This window comes from Hemiscyllium ocellatum, chromosome 11, assembly GCF_020745735.1.
Source record: "Hemiscyllium ocellatum isolate sHemOce1 chromosome 11, sHemOce1.pat.X.cur, whole genome shotgun sequence".
Taxonomy (NCBI): domain Eukaryota; kingdom Metazoa; phylum Chordata; class Chondrichthyes; order Orectolobiformes; family Hemiscylliidae; genus Hemiscyllium; species Hemiscyllium ocellatum.
Window position 1 is genome coordinate 87,867,393 of NC_083411.1, and position 16,849 is coordinate 87,884,241.

The window sequence follows — 16,849 nt, forward strand, 5'->3', positions numbered from 1 at the left end:
AAGTGGATTGTTTCATGATCTTTAAAGAAGAGTGGTGGGCATTTCTTTTATTCTGGATGATAGTACAAAAGGGAAGTTATTGGATATTTTGGTAATTGAATCAGTAAGCTAATGATACAACTGGTGGAGTAGTGGGGCTTGACTATCAGTTCATTCCTCTCATCACAGTGGTAGTATTTATTCTGAGTTGATTATGTTGAGTTCATTAAAACAACATTGTGTAAGTCTTTTGTATTTTGGATAATAATACCAAAGAGAGAAAAAAATCGACCATTTTGGTGATTAGGTACAAGGCATTAATACCAATGGTGTGCCTCATGGAGAATTGGGACTTGATTATTTGTGTACTCTTCCCATCAGAATTGAAACAGCTGGTAACAATGATTACAGCCGTTCTGCTTACCTGTTACACAGATCCCACATCGAAATGAATTCAGTAACAAAGATACTAGAATGACCTTCTGTCTCTTCTACATGTTACTTCAATGTTACTGACCAAAATTGTGATCTTTGTTTGGTGAATACAGACCTGTAACATGCAGGGACTTAAAATCTGCCCATCAGTAGCAGAGAGTGGAGGACACTGGTACCTGTTACAGAGGACTAACCATGACCTTTAACATCTGCCAAAACGTAAATGATGCTTTTGCTATGTAAGATATATTAGATATGAATTAATACATATGATTTATATGTATGAAATGAAGCTTAAAACAATAATTAATGTAAAAATTTGAAGTTTTAAAGGGTATTATGTCCAACGAACCCTAAAACTCAGACCTTTAATATTTACAATTCTGTTCAACCTTCATGCACTTATTCTCTTCCTGACCGGAGTAAATATGTATCACAAGTTTCAACAGCAATGTAATTGTAATTGGCTGTTTTCACATATGTTTTTTGCATTCAGTTTTAAAACCAGAGAAAAAATGGTTGGTTACTTCTTGCCTGTTTCCTAGCTTATAGCACTATTTTTAAACTAACTGAAGTCTACAATAACCTATGAGTGACCATCTGAACTCTACAAAAAGTGTATCGCTGTGTGGCTGACTGATAAGTCCAACAATAGTGAGAACCCGTCACTGTGTGATTGAGTAATTGAACCAAATGGTATTGAGACTCCATTGTATTGCTGACTGAAGAGTTCTATATGATTTACTACATCTGTAATAGTGTGGCCCTGTTAGTGTGCAGCTGTTTGATGACCATGATAATGTAGCATCAATGAAAATATTTTTATATGTTTCCTGTGTCTGAACATGAATAAAAAACCTCGAACAGAGAAATGAAACTAGTCTAAGTGACATGATAGCCCCTTTCTGATGATGAATCAGGGAGTAAACCAGAGACAGTGGCTAAATTAGGATTTGGAGTTATGTTATAGCAGTAAACGCAGGGATTGTTCTCCGATATGAGTTACGGTTTCCCTGCTATGTACTTATGGAGTCCTGTTTCCAGTCAAGACCGCGTTGGCAAGGAACCTGAAACTTCCTGCTTACTGGATCCACTGATAAGATGCTGATGCCATGTCACATATGGTGACATTTCTGATGATAACATTGTTGAAATTTCTGATAGATTAGCGTCTGTATCCTGTTGCCTTTGGAACAGGCTGTTGTTCCTGTTTGAGCAAGTACCAGCCACTACATACATTTGTTTGACCCATGTTCCAATGGTATCAAGGATTAATTTCACAAACAATATATGCTCTCCTTGCATTTTCTTAGCTTTTTAGAATTTACAAATTAACATAACAGAAAAGAAATGCTCACAGGCAGAATTTCCCATTTTTAGTTAAAGTGCTTTGCTGAGAGCCTGGTCCATCAAGGCTGAGAGTGACATTTCTCAGGCGATCTTCACCTCATCCATTAGGATATTGAACTTTTGGTCTTCTTTTCTGGGGAATCATGCAACTGAGAGGCAGGATTCGTGGCCCCAGCCAGGAACCCCTACTACCCCCTCCCAACTTTGCAGTGCCCATATCTCAGATGCTGTATTTACAGCTCTGCTACATGCCTCTTCCCATGTTGCAAATTAGCAACGGCCCCTCACACTGTGGGGCTTGTGCTATCATTGAGACATGACTCAGAAGAAAGGAAAGCTCATCCCCACTTCAAAGAAAGAGGCCTGAAGGCCTCACTGTCAGGCTGGTGCAGAGGAGGGCATTTCAGTTTCCTGCAGACTGCCACATCTCCAGAATCACTTTGGACACAAATCGCAGTCTGGGTGAAGTGGACACTCATAGTGCATGAAGAAACTCGATGCTCAGTCCTGGTAAATGCCACCTCACTCTAATTCTGCCACTGCATCCTTCTCTCAACAAGTCTCATTAACTACAACTTTTCTACATCATGTCCACTCAACATCTCCTACCCATTATATCCTCCCTTCCTGCCAGCTACACTTCCGACATGGTAACTGGAGACAACACGCCACTTCTCCAGGCGATCTGCAGGACTAACCAAGGCCCAATCCTTGGACTGCAAGGACACAGATCCCCAGGCTTTAGTTGGACCAAGTTCTTGACTGACTGTAGTGACAACTCTAACTGACTGGAGTCCACCCCTTATCCCCACTGAAGTTTTCTCCCCTTTCCACTTCACACATGGCCATTTGATTGAAGTACATGTGTATGCTTACCATTTAGTCTACTGGCAAATGCGGTAGCTGTGAACTTGACACAGCACAGTCCCACACAGCAACATGTCCACCTTTTTGACTATTCAGTGCTCACCACTGTGACAGATAGCCTGCCTCTTCCTCCGTGTAGAAACGTAGCGCAGGATACAGAGACTAATAGCCTGTAACTGACCTGTACCCTAACGCAATGTGATGAAAGATCAAGGAGGATGGTCACCACAGAAGATGTGGCGGCATTATTGTGAACAAATAGTTTCATGATGGCCAGGACAAGTATTTGGTGAGTTGCAGCTGCCAGGTACCCACTCTGATTAACGTATTGGGAATTTGCTGTTACCCAGGGAAGGAACAGAGAATTGGAATTGGTGTAGAAATAGATTGATTAAACACTCAATGATAGTATTTAAGTTGTCATCATTAAGGAAGCCTGAAACTTTCCCTTTACCAGTTTACCTTCACTTTAAACAACATTCTAACTTTTACCTCATTGTTGGGGACCATTCAATCTGATTCCAGATACAGCCTCCAGCCACCATTCCCACCTCACTTGGCTCCTTCTGGGAAATAGGCCAGAGTCCTCCTTCAATTACTTTGATGAGGTTCAAAATTTTCAGAAGTGTTAGAGCCCTCACTGACTTTCCATTATTTTTATTATATTCTTTTATCGATTTTGGTTTGAGCGAAACATGACTTTTGTACTGAAGGAAATAGCTTGTGACCAAACAAGTTTTTGCTTATTCGTGAGGCCAGACTTGGAAGTTAATTGCAGGTTGGTACCTGATCAAATAGCTCTGCAGATGCTTTGTCACTGGAGAAGAGCATTAAGTTTAAACAGACAGTAAAAGTTGACTATTAAAAAGGTCAGAAGCTAGGAATTGGTCCTGGAAAATCTGGAAAATAACTTATGCTCAAGCAGATGCCAGTTGTTGAAGGGTAACTTGGGACCATTTGAAGGAGATGGTCAGTCTGTCAGGGAGATGTCAGAGCTTGAATTGGATTTTGGACTGTGTTTGCAGTGAGAAAGAATCTGGCAGTTGATGCTACAGCATGAAGATTTGAAAGCTCCCTTCCCAGCCTCACTTATCAGCTCATGGAATTTCAGAGATTGGAAAACAGAGTTATAAATACTACTACCTTTATCTAAGTGAACTGTAAAAGTGACCCCAATAGTCATCTTCAGAAAAATCAACCAAGAAATCCTCATCTATGCTTATGGAACAACAAATCTTAAAATGATTTAAGCAATCTGGCCACTTTTGTTATTTTATTTTATTATTCCCTTAACTGTGTTTGTTTGCTTATCTGTCTTTTGTGTGAATGGTGCTGAAAACGTATGTTTTTTGGGTTTATAACAGAGACCAAATAGATTACTTAGTAATTTAATTTTTGCTCTATTAAATTTCCTGTATTAAATTGTTAAGTCCTTTGTTTAAAATACAAATTGGTGTCTGGAATTGATTATTTGCAGAGCCTGGGATTGTTTATTTACAAGTTAGGAACTACTGAGAATTTTTCAGGATCTTGAAAGTTTTAATTTAACTGTATTGCAAATGCAGAGGTAGAGCAGTTGATTTAGTTCAGCTATCTGTCTCTATGTCATAACAGGGGGCTGAAGGATTCCAGTTTACTTTGGTTGTCATTTGCACTGATCTTGCTCATCTTTAAAATCACCATGATCGTCAAATAATTAAACCATAATCACAACTATGTACATGCTCCCATACTTTTACATCACTTTGAATACTATGATTCATTCCTCATGACTAGATCCAATAAGGAATATTTTCTTGTGAGGTTGTTTACATTTTGGGTTACTTGTGGGACATCTATTCCCCCATCGCCTTTACCTACCTCTTTTTAAATGCTAACTAATTAATATCAGAGTGACTGAAATCCTCCCATAATTATTTTTCTTGTTTTATTAAATTCCTTAAATTTTATGCATACTTCCTCCTCAATGTCTCACAGGTTGTCTGTCGACCACACCTATAAAAGTTATTAACCTTTTATTACAATTTACTTGCATGCTTATGGGTTATATTTTTGACTTGCTGAAAGTTATGTCCCTTTTTTTGACTGCTGTTATGAGATGCTTAAGTATGGATACTCCATCTCCAACTTTTACCTTCCTATCTTTTAAAAATATTTTATGACACACAATGTTTAATTCCCAACTGTAATGTTTCTGCAGTCGTCTCTCAGTGATCAATATCTCCTTCCTGTCAATGTGATTGCCTCCAGCTCCCTGTTTCATTATGAACACTGTATATTGTTGTACACATGATTTAATTTATTATGATAAGATTTCTATTATGTTTTATCTAACCATATCTCTAAAATGATGTTCTGTAACTATTTATTTCTGTGCTATTACTGTTCTCCCTTATTTAAGATGAAACTTTTTCCTATGTTCATCTTTCGTGTTTTTATTTTAGCACTTACTTTTCCAGTAGATACCCCCCATCCTGTCCTGCTAGCTTAAAGCATTTATCACTTCCCTTTTCACAAGTGTACAGGTTCCATCCCATTAATACAAATTATTTTTGTCCCAGAGCTGATTTCAATGGTTTTTGTAAATTTTTTCCCACCCCAGTCCTTTAGACATTTATTAATTCTCCTCATCTGTCTGCTTCTATGTCAAATTCCATGTGACTTGTGGAAGAATCCAGGGAATAAACTCTCGAGGTTCTGTCTTTTAGTGTAAAATCTAAATTCTCTTTCAGAAGGACCTCCTCCCTGTTCCTGCCCATAACATTGGTCCCAACATATACAATGGGGATTAAATTTACCTCTTCTCTTTCCAAGATCCTCTCCAATTGCTGTAACATATTTCAGGACAACAGTAAGTAGGCAACATGCCCTTTGAGATTCTCATTCTTGGCTGCTGAGACTACTGTCTTTTCTTCTGCTATCATCCCCCTGTTGCTCCTATATTTATATTCTATTCCCTGCCTTGGACAGTCTTCTCAGCCACGGTGCATTGGTCTGCATTGTAGCTTGCTCCCTGTAGCCCTTCTCCTTGCTCTCACAGATAGTGACTACATTGTATCTAGTGTATCTAGTAGAAGAACCTCCTACTCAATTTTTCCTAAATCTCTGATCCCTGTAGCTCTCTATCAGCAACACTGACCCATTCTTGAATCTGTGTTTTCATCTGTTGTATGACTGGAAAAAAGCTCTTCAGAAATTTCTCCCCCTCCCTATGTGTTGGTGTCTTTCTAACTTGCTTTCCAGCTCATGACTCTGAACTAGAGAGATTCAATGTGAAGCTATCTCCCACATTCTGCTGTCCAGACACACAACCTGCTCTGTCATAACTTAGACTAGCCTTAAGAAATCAAAGTATTTGTTTGATTATTATATTATGTATTAATTGATGTAGTTTAACTAGTTAGGCTATAAATGTATGCCTTTAGAAGAGCTCAAGTTCCACTTTGAGAGCATGTGGGTAGATGAATCAGAAACAGTTTAAAGCTAATATGAACACGTTGCTAAAAGATTCTGTGTTACTGAGAGTGATGGTTTTTCAGTTCAGTAATGAGATTTTCCATGTAACAGGTACTTATTCAATGTTGTATTCTGCCTCCCTATGTAAAAGATGCTTGTCTGATGCAATATTATGCAGCTTGAGTAACAATTATATATCCAATGCTGTGTTGAGGATCTCTGATTAATGAATATATTCTGCATAGTACTGCATGTCCATGTGTAACTGTACATAGCCAGCTCAGTAACACTTGCTTAATGAAGACACATAGTGCTGCTATATATGAGGGTTAGATATTTTAATGTTTCTTTGAGTAACAACTACCTTTCCAACACAGTAGCATATAACTTTAGTAAAATGGGATGTAACTGAGCACAGTACTGTATTTCACTAACATGCGCACATCCAGTACAGTACTGTGGATGTCTGAGTATTAGATACATGCACACTCAAAATGTCTCTGAGTACTTATACTGATCTAGCACATTGAATTAAGTTTTTATTGCATTTACTGTCATCTTTTGCAGGGGAAATCTTACCCATTTAAAGGGCCATTTCCTCCTGTGTGGAACCCTATTGCTTACTTGGATTACAACAACCTCTGGAGAACATTGGATGAAATGGGAAAGAAGGTAACAAATTTGCTTCTTTCCCAAAGTAAGTGAAGTTAAGGCATTATAGGTCCATCTCATTAGGGAGAGACGATTGCGATGGTTTAACCTGAGAGTCATCCCTCCTTGGGGAGGGGAGAAGTTGGGAAGGAGGGACTTTTGTGATGACCTTATCTGGTGTAGGAATTGAAACTACACTGTTGGTATAACGGTATGTCACAAACCAGTCATTCAACCAACTGAATTAACTGACGCCCAAATTATTCTGTGCAGGAAAGATTCAATGTCTTTTTTTACTGCCATGGTGTTGTGATTCTTGCTCTTTTGCAGATATGCATTCAGTGAGAAGTGAAAATACTTTCTATCAGCTGTTCAGGTCATCAACCTGCTGGATTCACTAAGACCCTCCTGGGAGCTGCTTGAAATCTTTCTGGTTGATAGAAATCTGGGGTTTACAACTGGCAGACACAATGACATAATGATGTAACCACCAACTCTGAAAACCTCGGGGAATCTGGCAATTTAGAAACATTTGATGATCCAGAGCCATGTGTTTGAACAGTACTTTATCAGACTGTGTGGATTCTGGGCAATGGAGATATTGTTGCCTTGTGTTATGGAGGAATGCATAGCAAATTTGCTGAATTGATAGAAGTTAGATCAGAAATTCTGCGAAGGCTTTCTGGAATGAGCATATGGCAAAAAGGCTGATAGTGGTAGCCCTGTTCTGTGCTGCAGTGAGAGGTGACTGTACTGTAATTGAAATCCAACCCCTTGTGCCACATTTCAAAGACTTTAAAAAGCATGAATTGATATATTGATCCTAGGATGATCAGGCCTTTTCCTGGTGCTATCTGCTTCATCTATTTTGTATCACAATCTCCTACTAATCTTCCTCTTTAACATTTAGTACCACTTAAATTGTGATTTCCATTTGGAAACCTTCTGCAATCATCAGATCCTCACTCAGTGACTGCATTGAAATTAAATAACTCCCAAGAGTAATGGAAATTTGCTGAGTATAGAATGAATAAGATTCCCTAAAACCTGCTGTGGGTCCCAAAATATGGCCATAACCAGGTTTGAACAATATCTTTCCAATCAATTACAATTGTTGTGACAAAATGGTGCTTCCAAATTATGTTTCTATAAACACTTGCATGCATTCTCAGGGTAAATAGGTATTTACAGGTTATACAATTTTGTTCTAGCTCTGTCAGTTGCTTGTGGCTGCTACTGAGAAGACAGGGACTTCATCAATCCGTCTGAAACTGCGCAGAGTTTAAGCCAATGCCAACAGAATCTCAACCCTGCCAGAAATCTCTGGCCTTAGAAAAGGTTAATTTCTAACTTTTGATTTCACATAAACCTACAGTTTTGAGGCCAGTTGGCAGAGGTAGAGGTCTTTGTTCATCTCTCTGCTGGGTTGGGTCGTTAAGCAAATCTCAGAAGTGAAAAGATGGTGTCCAAACTAAGCCCCATAAGGTCTGCTTTTAGAATGATCGTTAATTTAATACTGTTAGATTCCTGCAGATGCACCATGGAGTGCTGAACGTGCAATGGAGTTGGATAACATGACCATGAAAGAGTTAATTGATAAACTTTGCTGGACAAGGTAAGCAACTCTTGATTCCTAAGCTGCTAACAGATGTGACAATATCTCGGTTTTTCCAGTTTATATGTAGATTAAAGTCACGCACTCTTATTACTGTCCCTTTATCACAATCACCCAATATTTGTTGATGGGTACACTCTCCTGCGCTGTGGTTACTGTTAAGGAGCTTGTAGATCACTCCCAATTGTAGCTTCATTCCCCTACTATTCCTCATCACTAGCCAATCCAATCCTACAACCTGTTCAACTGAACTAAGGTAATCTCTAACTATTATTTAAATGCTAATCATGATTAACAATACTATCTCTTCTCATTGACATAGTATCCCTTTCTTCTTAAATGTCATATACCTTCCATATTCAGGACTCAATCTTTATCATCTTGTAGCCCTGTCTTCATGAGATCAATTTATATTTATTTGCTTCAATTGTACATCATCAATTTGTTTACTTTGTTAGAAATTCTATCTGCATTCAGACACAGAGCCTTTAGTTTTGTTAAGTTTTTAATCTATGCATCATCGAGTCTTAGTTGTTTGTGCATTCCCCTAGTGATAAATTCATTGTTGCTTTCCCAACTTGAATGGCATGATGCCACAGTTAATTTGTACATCTATCCTGTCGACCGTACTCTTATCCAAACTGACTAAGAATTTCTCAAACTTATTGGACAGTTGCAGAGGCTGACACTCCTGCACTCCTACCCTCTTGGTTCACTTAACTGCAGCACTCATTGCCACATCCTCCTGTACCTGATCACTGACCAAATCAGAAGATTTCTACAAAGAATTCAGGTAGCTTTCCACCTACCTGACCTGTCACTGTGTCTGCAGTTCAGCATCCAGCTCATAAACTCTTAAACCAAAGCTACTCCTCATTCAAAAAATTAACTGCAGGCATGTTTGCCCTGGATTACCATCACCAAGAGGTTCCTACTTGCTGTTTTGTCTTTTTAAATGAACTCTAAATAATTATTTAGTTATATATTTGACTGAATTAATCTCGTTTTTCATATAATGTATTAATGTTATGACAAATTTGATTCTACATTAAACCTTAATAATAGAGAAAAAGTACCACATTCTAGAGACTCACCAAACAGTTAGTTCATTTGTTGTAAAGCAAGAACCAATTTAAACTAAGTGTAATGCATCGAGTTCAGTCTAACTGTTTGTCTCAGAGTAATTCCTTTACTTGTTCCTCAAGGTGGAGCTGTTTCTGACTTGGGGTCATCACCTCATCAGCTTGCCTTTTCACCCAGGAACCAATCTCGTGTTACTTCTTCAAAACTATTTTTAAAAATTGTTGCCAGATTAGGTATCCCAACCCAGTCTCAAGAAGGGCACAAGACACCAGTCCACATTCCTTTAAAACATAAGCTAAATTAGAATTGAAACTTGAGATGTAGACCTACCTATAGCACATGGACTGCAGCAGTTCAAGAGGTCAGCTCACCACCAGCTTCTCAAAGGCAAGTGGGGATGGGCAATAAATGATGGTTCGGCATTGCCCACATCCGTCCCATGAGTGAATTAAAAAAACATATAAAATGTCAGGACTCTTGGTTTGGAGTTGTAATAAGGAGTGAAACTGTAGCAAGGAAATAAGAGAGGGAATGTCTTTTCCTTAATTCCATTTTTTTTATTTCTACCAGTCCTTTGGTGCTGTTTAATATGGCATCAAGCTAATAGTAAAGTGCAGTGAAGGTTTATTGTATAAAAAGGAGTCTTATTCTATATGTTTAACTGCAGGGTGGCGAGAGAATTTGCAACACTCTTTGTCAATGTGAATGTAACTTCAGACCCTCATGAAGTCTCTGCTCTTTGGTTTCTGTGGTATGTGAGACAGTGCGGAGGGACAATGCGGATATTTTCTACCACAAATGGAGGCCAGGTTAGAGAGCCTGATATTTAGCCTTTCGTGTTTAGACTGTCATTTAAAACAATTAAAAGTGTCGGAAAGAAAATGGTCAGATGCATTCAATAATTTTATACTGCGGTGGTAATTAAGGTGTTTGATCACCATTCTTAAAACTGAATTGTAATAAGCGCTTAGCTTAAAATTATAAGTTTCTTCCATTGTTGAATAAAAATGGATTCACTTGACAACTGCATTTTGCTTTAGCAGTTAAGTTTTCATACCTGTTTTAAGGTGCTCTTTCAGCAACATTGCAAAGTATATTCACTTTACACTGACACTAGCCTTCTGGTATGTGAAATCACCCTACATTATCAATTCAGCTCAATGTGAAACATTAGTTTTGTAATTGTTATTGGTGATACCTTCATAGAAATAATTAAAGCAAACCTCTGTGGTTTAAGATAAATTCATTCACATCTCCCTTAAATAGCGGTCAGAGGAATGTTGTACAAACAGAATAAGGGTTTGATTACCAGTACCTCCAACAGTGGTTTCTAGACTATCGATTCTTCATGAAGTTAGAGAGTAAAAACAAAATAACATAAAAAGAACCATCTAAAATTAAATTCTTGATCCTTTTGTCATGAAGATCAGGAAACTGTTTTCAAATTGTCACTTAAAGTAGATCTTGTTAGTGTGCAGTAGTTTAAAGTAGATAAGTCAGTATCTCCACAAACCTGCTGAGTCTTACAATGTCTTAACCTGTTTTGTTTATATTTTGTGCTATTTCTTTAACTTTGAATTTACTTTGAAGGTGAAGCATCTTGAGCTCAATCTTTCATTTCTTCAGGAAAGGAAATTTATTGGTGGTTCGGGACAAATCAGTGAGCGCTTAGCTGAGCGAATGAAGGATCGTGTGAAGCTGAACAGGCCAGTAGTGAGAGTGGAACAAACTAAGGGAACTATCCGTGTGGTGACATTACATGGAGAGGAATATGAGGTGTGTGAACATATGACTACATGTCAGTGCTAATGTCACTTGTGGCCATCAAGCCCAACATTCTTTGTTCATGTTGCAAATAGTACTAATGCCACACTCAAATTGCTTGCTTTAATTGTTTTATAAAAGTCAGAATTTGTCCATCAGTATTCTTTTAATACAGAATATTCACTTAAATAGTGACATCCCATTTTTCAACTGAGCCCTTAAGCTATTACTGCTTCCAGTAGTTAAGAAAAATGTGCCAATCCCTTGGCAGAACCCAGAAAAGAACAGGAAGCTTTACCAGTTTATTGATCAAACATTTCCCTCAAATCATACTGACAAGTAATGTTAATTGGTTATTGATGGCAGTACTTTGTCGGGTCTTGTTCCTGTTGTGTTACATCTCACAGCTAGTATGTAGCTTATCTTTAAGAAACATGCTCACAATATCATCATAGGTGAAAGGAAGGCACGTAGCCAAGGTAAAGAATGGATCTCTGGGATTGGCCCAAGATCTCTTCCTCACATCAGAAAGGGAAGTACTGAGGGTGGAGGTGAAAATCAAAGGCTGAAGTGTTGTCCTTATTACAAAGTGAGACAAATTTGTTCAGAATACTGGAGGTTGCAAGGGAAACCTGGGGATTATTCAAGTTGTCAAGAATGAGTCCAAAAAGGGAACTCAAAATAAAAACGCTATTGATCGAATTGTAGCTATAAATACAAAAAAAAGTGACCAGAGGAAAACACTGCTGAGTATAGGTCAGATACATAGGATTGGTGAGAGATACAAAAGGTTTTTGCCTAAAGGGAAGATAATCCTTTTTTCTTGAAACGGTGCAGCCAAGCCCAAAAATTTACAAAGAAATATGGGGACTACTTAAACTCTTTTGATGGGGAAGGATTTAGTTTTCCTTCCAGGCAGTTCAATGAAAGCCAAAGTGCTGGTAAACAGGATGAATGGATTGTATATCCTGTTTCCAGTAACCTATATGACCAAGGTTCATCAAGACATAGGGCAGTTCAATAAAATGTGGTCTACAGGTCATGTAGTTTTTATGCTTTTATGCTCATACACAATTTTAAAGAACCATTTACTTATTCGTAATTTGATTGTGTAGGACCATGACTACATACCATTATATCCTTACAATTACGGATATAGCAACCTGATTTCCAGAACCTAATTCTTTGAGGACCATTACAGCTAAGATAGCAGTGGAAAAGTAAACTTCATTTTCAATATTTGTTATGGATGATTAATTGAGGTACAATCTGATCAAGGCTCTAACTTTGTCTAAGCTTGTTCTAGCTTTCCAAGACATTATCAGCAATTTAGGTATAAAACATTGAAGTGCCAGTGTTAAAAGAAATATGACACTCCAACTCTATATCTAAGTGCATTGGGTACAAATTTGTCATAAATACCCACAGGCTTTGGACAAAGGATTAGATTCCTTACTCTTTGCAACCATTAATTACCCAAATGAATCTACTGTGTTTAGTTCATTTAAATTAATTTATGGTCATGAGATTAGGGGTCCATTAAAATTGCTCAGAGAATGGATATTAGACAAAGAGATGAATCCTCAACATGGTCCACGTTTCTAGAAAGCCTTCAGGAGCTTGTCAGGTTGCGTAAGAGCTTTCCAAGATTTCTTGAGCACTAATGAGAAATGGGCCAATAAATATTCAGCATTTAAAGCAGAAGATGAACAGTTGATAAAGTTGCCTTTGCAAGGTGAAATATTGAAAATAAATTTCAGTGGTCCATACAAAGCAGTTTGGAAGGTTAATAAGGTGATTTATCTGTTAGATGCTCCTGACGGAGGAAAATGAACAGTTATGTCACATAAAATGTTGCAACATTATTATTGAATCATAGAGTCATAGACTCATACAGCATGGAAAAAGGCCATTTGCTTCAACTCATCCCTGCTGACCAGATATCATAAATTAATCTAGTTCCATTTGCCTGCATTTGGCCCATATCCAGCTAAGCCTTTCCTATTCAGGTACCCATTACCCTCTGTGTGAGAAGTTGCATGAAAGAGGATGCAGTGGACCAGTGTGTCAAGTGATAAGAGTAGTGGAAGCTGAGAGAGATAGTAAGAGCATTATGAAAGGAAAGATAAACAGTTTTCATAGCAAACCTCCTACAATTCGATTACCCAATATGGAAAACTGGGACAGTTAGACAATGAGTTTTCATATTTAGAGGAAGGACAATGAGAGGATGGTGTGTGACTCTTTAGGAAGCAGAAAGTTATCAGTAGAGACATACCTGGACATATCACATTAGTTAGTCATGATGTCAATGTGGGAGAGTCAGTGGAAGAAAGCAGAATCCTTATTGGGTGAGCCCACATAAACAAGCTCAGATAGAGATGGTGAACAATGTAGAGAATACATGCTGGAAAATCATTGTCAACACAGATTTTCCAGCAGATTGAGAATAAAAATCTGCCCACACCGATTGAAGATGTGATGCATACAACTTGGTGAAAGCCACCATTGAGATGGGATGACCAATGTTCACAAAGTCAGCACACAATCAAGGAGAAATCACCTGGTTCAGAATTGCAGGATGCTGCAAAACAAAAGGCGCCAGGGTAGTTCTCCTCCAGATTCTGCAATGGTGCAATCGTCCATTTCTAGAGAAAATACATCCACCTTGAAGGAAATCCAAGCAATTAAAGATTTCCCAATTTAAAAGATCTCACACTATCAAGAACAGAATCAAAATCATCAGTCTTCAACTCAGAGACATACCTATTTTCCATGTCTAAAGAGAACACAATCTGGAAAAATACTGTAACCCCAGACTGTCTGTATTTATGAATTGTGGGGACAGTGGAGGGGAGGGGGGGGTGCGGAGATGGCGTAGTGATTAACATTCATGGATGTCCCATCTGGGGTGTCTGACTCTTCCTTGGGGCGGCATGGTGGCACAGTGGTTAGCACTGTTGCCTCACAGCACCAGGGTCCCAGGTTCGATCCCAGCCTTGGGTGATTGTCTGTGTGGAGTTTGCACGTTCACCCCGTGTCTGCGTGGGTTTCCTCCGGGTGCTCCGGTTTCCTCCCACAGTCCAAAGATGTGCGGGCCAGGTGAATTGGCCATGCTAAATTGCCCGTAGTGTTAGGTAAGGGGTATGGGTGTGTTGTGGGTCGGTGTGGACTTGTTGGGCCAAAGGGCCTGTTTCCACATTGTAAATCTTAAAAAAATGTATAATGCAAATAATGGGAAAAATGTTTGGGGGGGCAGGGGAGGGAGCGGGGAAATTTTGAATAGGAAATTAAAGGGCCAAAAGGTTTAATATTGAGGATGTGCTATGCATCATCCACTAAGATGATATCAGATGCATTCGGTGGATAGGGACAATCAATTTAGGAACTTGAAGGATGAAAATCTAACATCAATGTCTTTCCTATGCTCTTAGTAACAATGTCCATCAAATTAATGTTGCTATTATACAATAAACTACATCTTGTTCAGGATCATTTTTCATTGGACGAGCAGATGGGTTTCCTCTACTACATTTGGTGAAGTAGGCCATATTGTTCCCAACCAGGATAGACCATAAAGGCAGCAAATTACCATGAGCATGAGTTGTGGTGAGGATATATCCAACAACTTAAGTGAAACTTTTGTGAGCTAGTATCAGCATTGTACACTTCATTGACTTTATAATCAACTATCAGACTTACTCCCAGTTCAGAGAAATATCACTTTAATTATGAGCTCCTTTGTGACATTTCTTAGTTTGATGGCTTTGGTGGCAAATGAAGAATAGTTTTGAGCTTTGTGTTTAGACTCAGTTATTAATAAAATGTGATTATCCTTCAGCTATTACACATCGAAATGTCCCAACAATTAATTGCCACCTCAGATTCTTCAGAAGGCAGGATAATTTACCAGCTACAAGGCCTCTCAGCTGCCTTAATTTTAAAATGCTGTGCAAAATAATCAGCATTATTAAAGATAAAGATGAAGAAATGAAAGTCATGCTTTCAATGTTTTAAAATTCCTGACCATGAGAGCTTTTCTTCAACAAAGTCAATGAAGTTAAGGAAAGGCTTGAAAGCAACTGAACCATGGAAAGGGTCTAAGACTTGAAAGTTCTGTAACTGGAAGCAACTGCTGTTCTGCAATTGTATAGTAATTACAACACATACACGACCAAAGTTATAGCCTTCAGCAATCATCACAAGTTCTGCTCTCAGACCCTTTCCTGATCATTCTCAAATTGAACCAGATTTCTGTGGTCTCAATAACGTGTTGAGTTTCACATCCCATATTTTCCATCACAAAAACTGTTTCAATCTGCCCACACAACATTGCCCACTCCATTCCAGTACTGAAAACCTTTTCCATGTTTTATCATCTCCACGTTTGTCTAGTTTAACATTTTCTTGCCCGACCTGTCATTCCTTGAGGTTCGATGAGATCAAACTAGTCAATAAACTTCCTCTATCTATTGCTTAGTCTCACAATCTCCTCATCCTTGCAACACTTTACTTCTTTCTTATTCATCATTTGAAAATTTTTCTTTCCCTTTCTGCAATAATTTGTCAATTATTCTCGAGCATTCTCCAGTCTTTCTCTGTTGGTTGTTAAACTGTTCTGATTAATTTCTCTTGTGTTATTTCTAGGCTGATTATGTCATTAGTGCTATCCCACCAACCCTCATTCAGCAAATTCACTACAATCCTCCACTGCCTCCATTACGAAACCAGTTGATCCAGCGTGTGCCAATGGGATCCATCATTAAGTGTATGGTTTACTACAGCCGGGCTTTCTGGAGGGAGAAAGGTCAGTATCTGTTGATGGGACCCCAGTGGTCAGAGGCAAAATTCAGACCCAAAACGTGTGCTGAGATTAAATAAGAACTTGCATTTATTTTGTGTCTTCACATCTGTGAGTGGCCCGAGATATATAGGCAATAGATTACTAGATAGTAGATTATCTTTGAGGAGAAAGTGAGGTCTGCAGATGCTGGAGATCAGAGCTGAAAATGTGTTGCTGGAAAAGCGCAGCAGGTCAGACAGCATCCAAGGAGCAGGAGATTCGACGTTTCGGATTCCTGAAGAAGGGCTTATGCCCGAAACGTCGAATCTCCTGCTCCTTCGATGCTGCCTGACCTGCTGCGCTTTTCCAGCAACACATTTTCAGCTCAGTAGATTATCTTTGAAGTATAATCCCAGATATTAAAAATAGCAATCAAATAGTTAAGCAAGCTTATTTTAGTGCTGGAGGTTGAGAGAGGGAGTTGATCAGTATACTTGGGAAAAGTGTACTCTTCCTTGAATACTAAAGTAGAATTTTTTACGCTCACTGCAGCAGCAGAAAGACTTCTGGTTTAATATAAAATCCATTTCAGACAAAACTTGGTCATTGCTTAAGACAAAAACAGTTGTCAAAAATAATAATTGGCTAATCAGTAGTGCTAAATAGTTGCTTGAATATCCTTTATGTTTTCCATAAAATTACATCATCTTTTTAATACCTGATGTATAACGCACTGCAGGGAGACAATAGGAGAACAGCCAGCAACAGAAATCTAATTCATTGGCCCTTTTTATGAAAAGGTAAAAAATGAGGTCTGTAGATGCTGGAGATCACAGCTGAAAATGTGTTGCTGGTTAAAGCACAGC

General features: G+C 38.5%; 1 protein-coding gene across 1 annotated transcript in view; it reads left to right on the top strand.

The window, feature by feature from the left end:
- The window catches only part of LOC132820063 (amine oxidase [flavin-containing]-like), a 72,986-nt gene that overhangs the window by 19,323 nt on the left and 36,814 nt on the right, over window positions 1–16,849 (top strand). Inside the window, exons 5-9 of the mRNA XM_060831981.1 lie at window positions 6,655–6,759; window positions 8,262–8,353; window positions 10,104–10,245; window positions 11,063–11,212; window positions 15,848–16,007. Coding sequence (XP_060687964.1) covers window positions 6,655–6,759; window positions 8,262–8,353; window positions 10,104–10,245; window positions 11,063–11,212; window positions 15,848–16,007 — 649 coding nt within the window. The remainder of the gene's footprint in view (window positions 1–6,654; window positions 6,760–8,261; window positions 8,354–10,103; window positions 10,246–11,062; window positions 11,213–15,847; window positions 16,008–16,849) is intronic.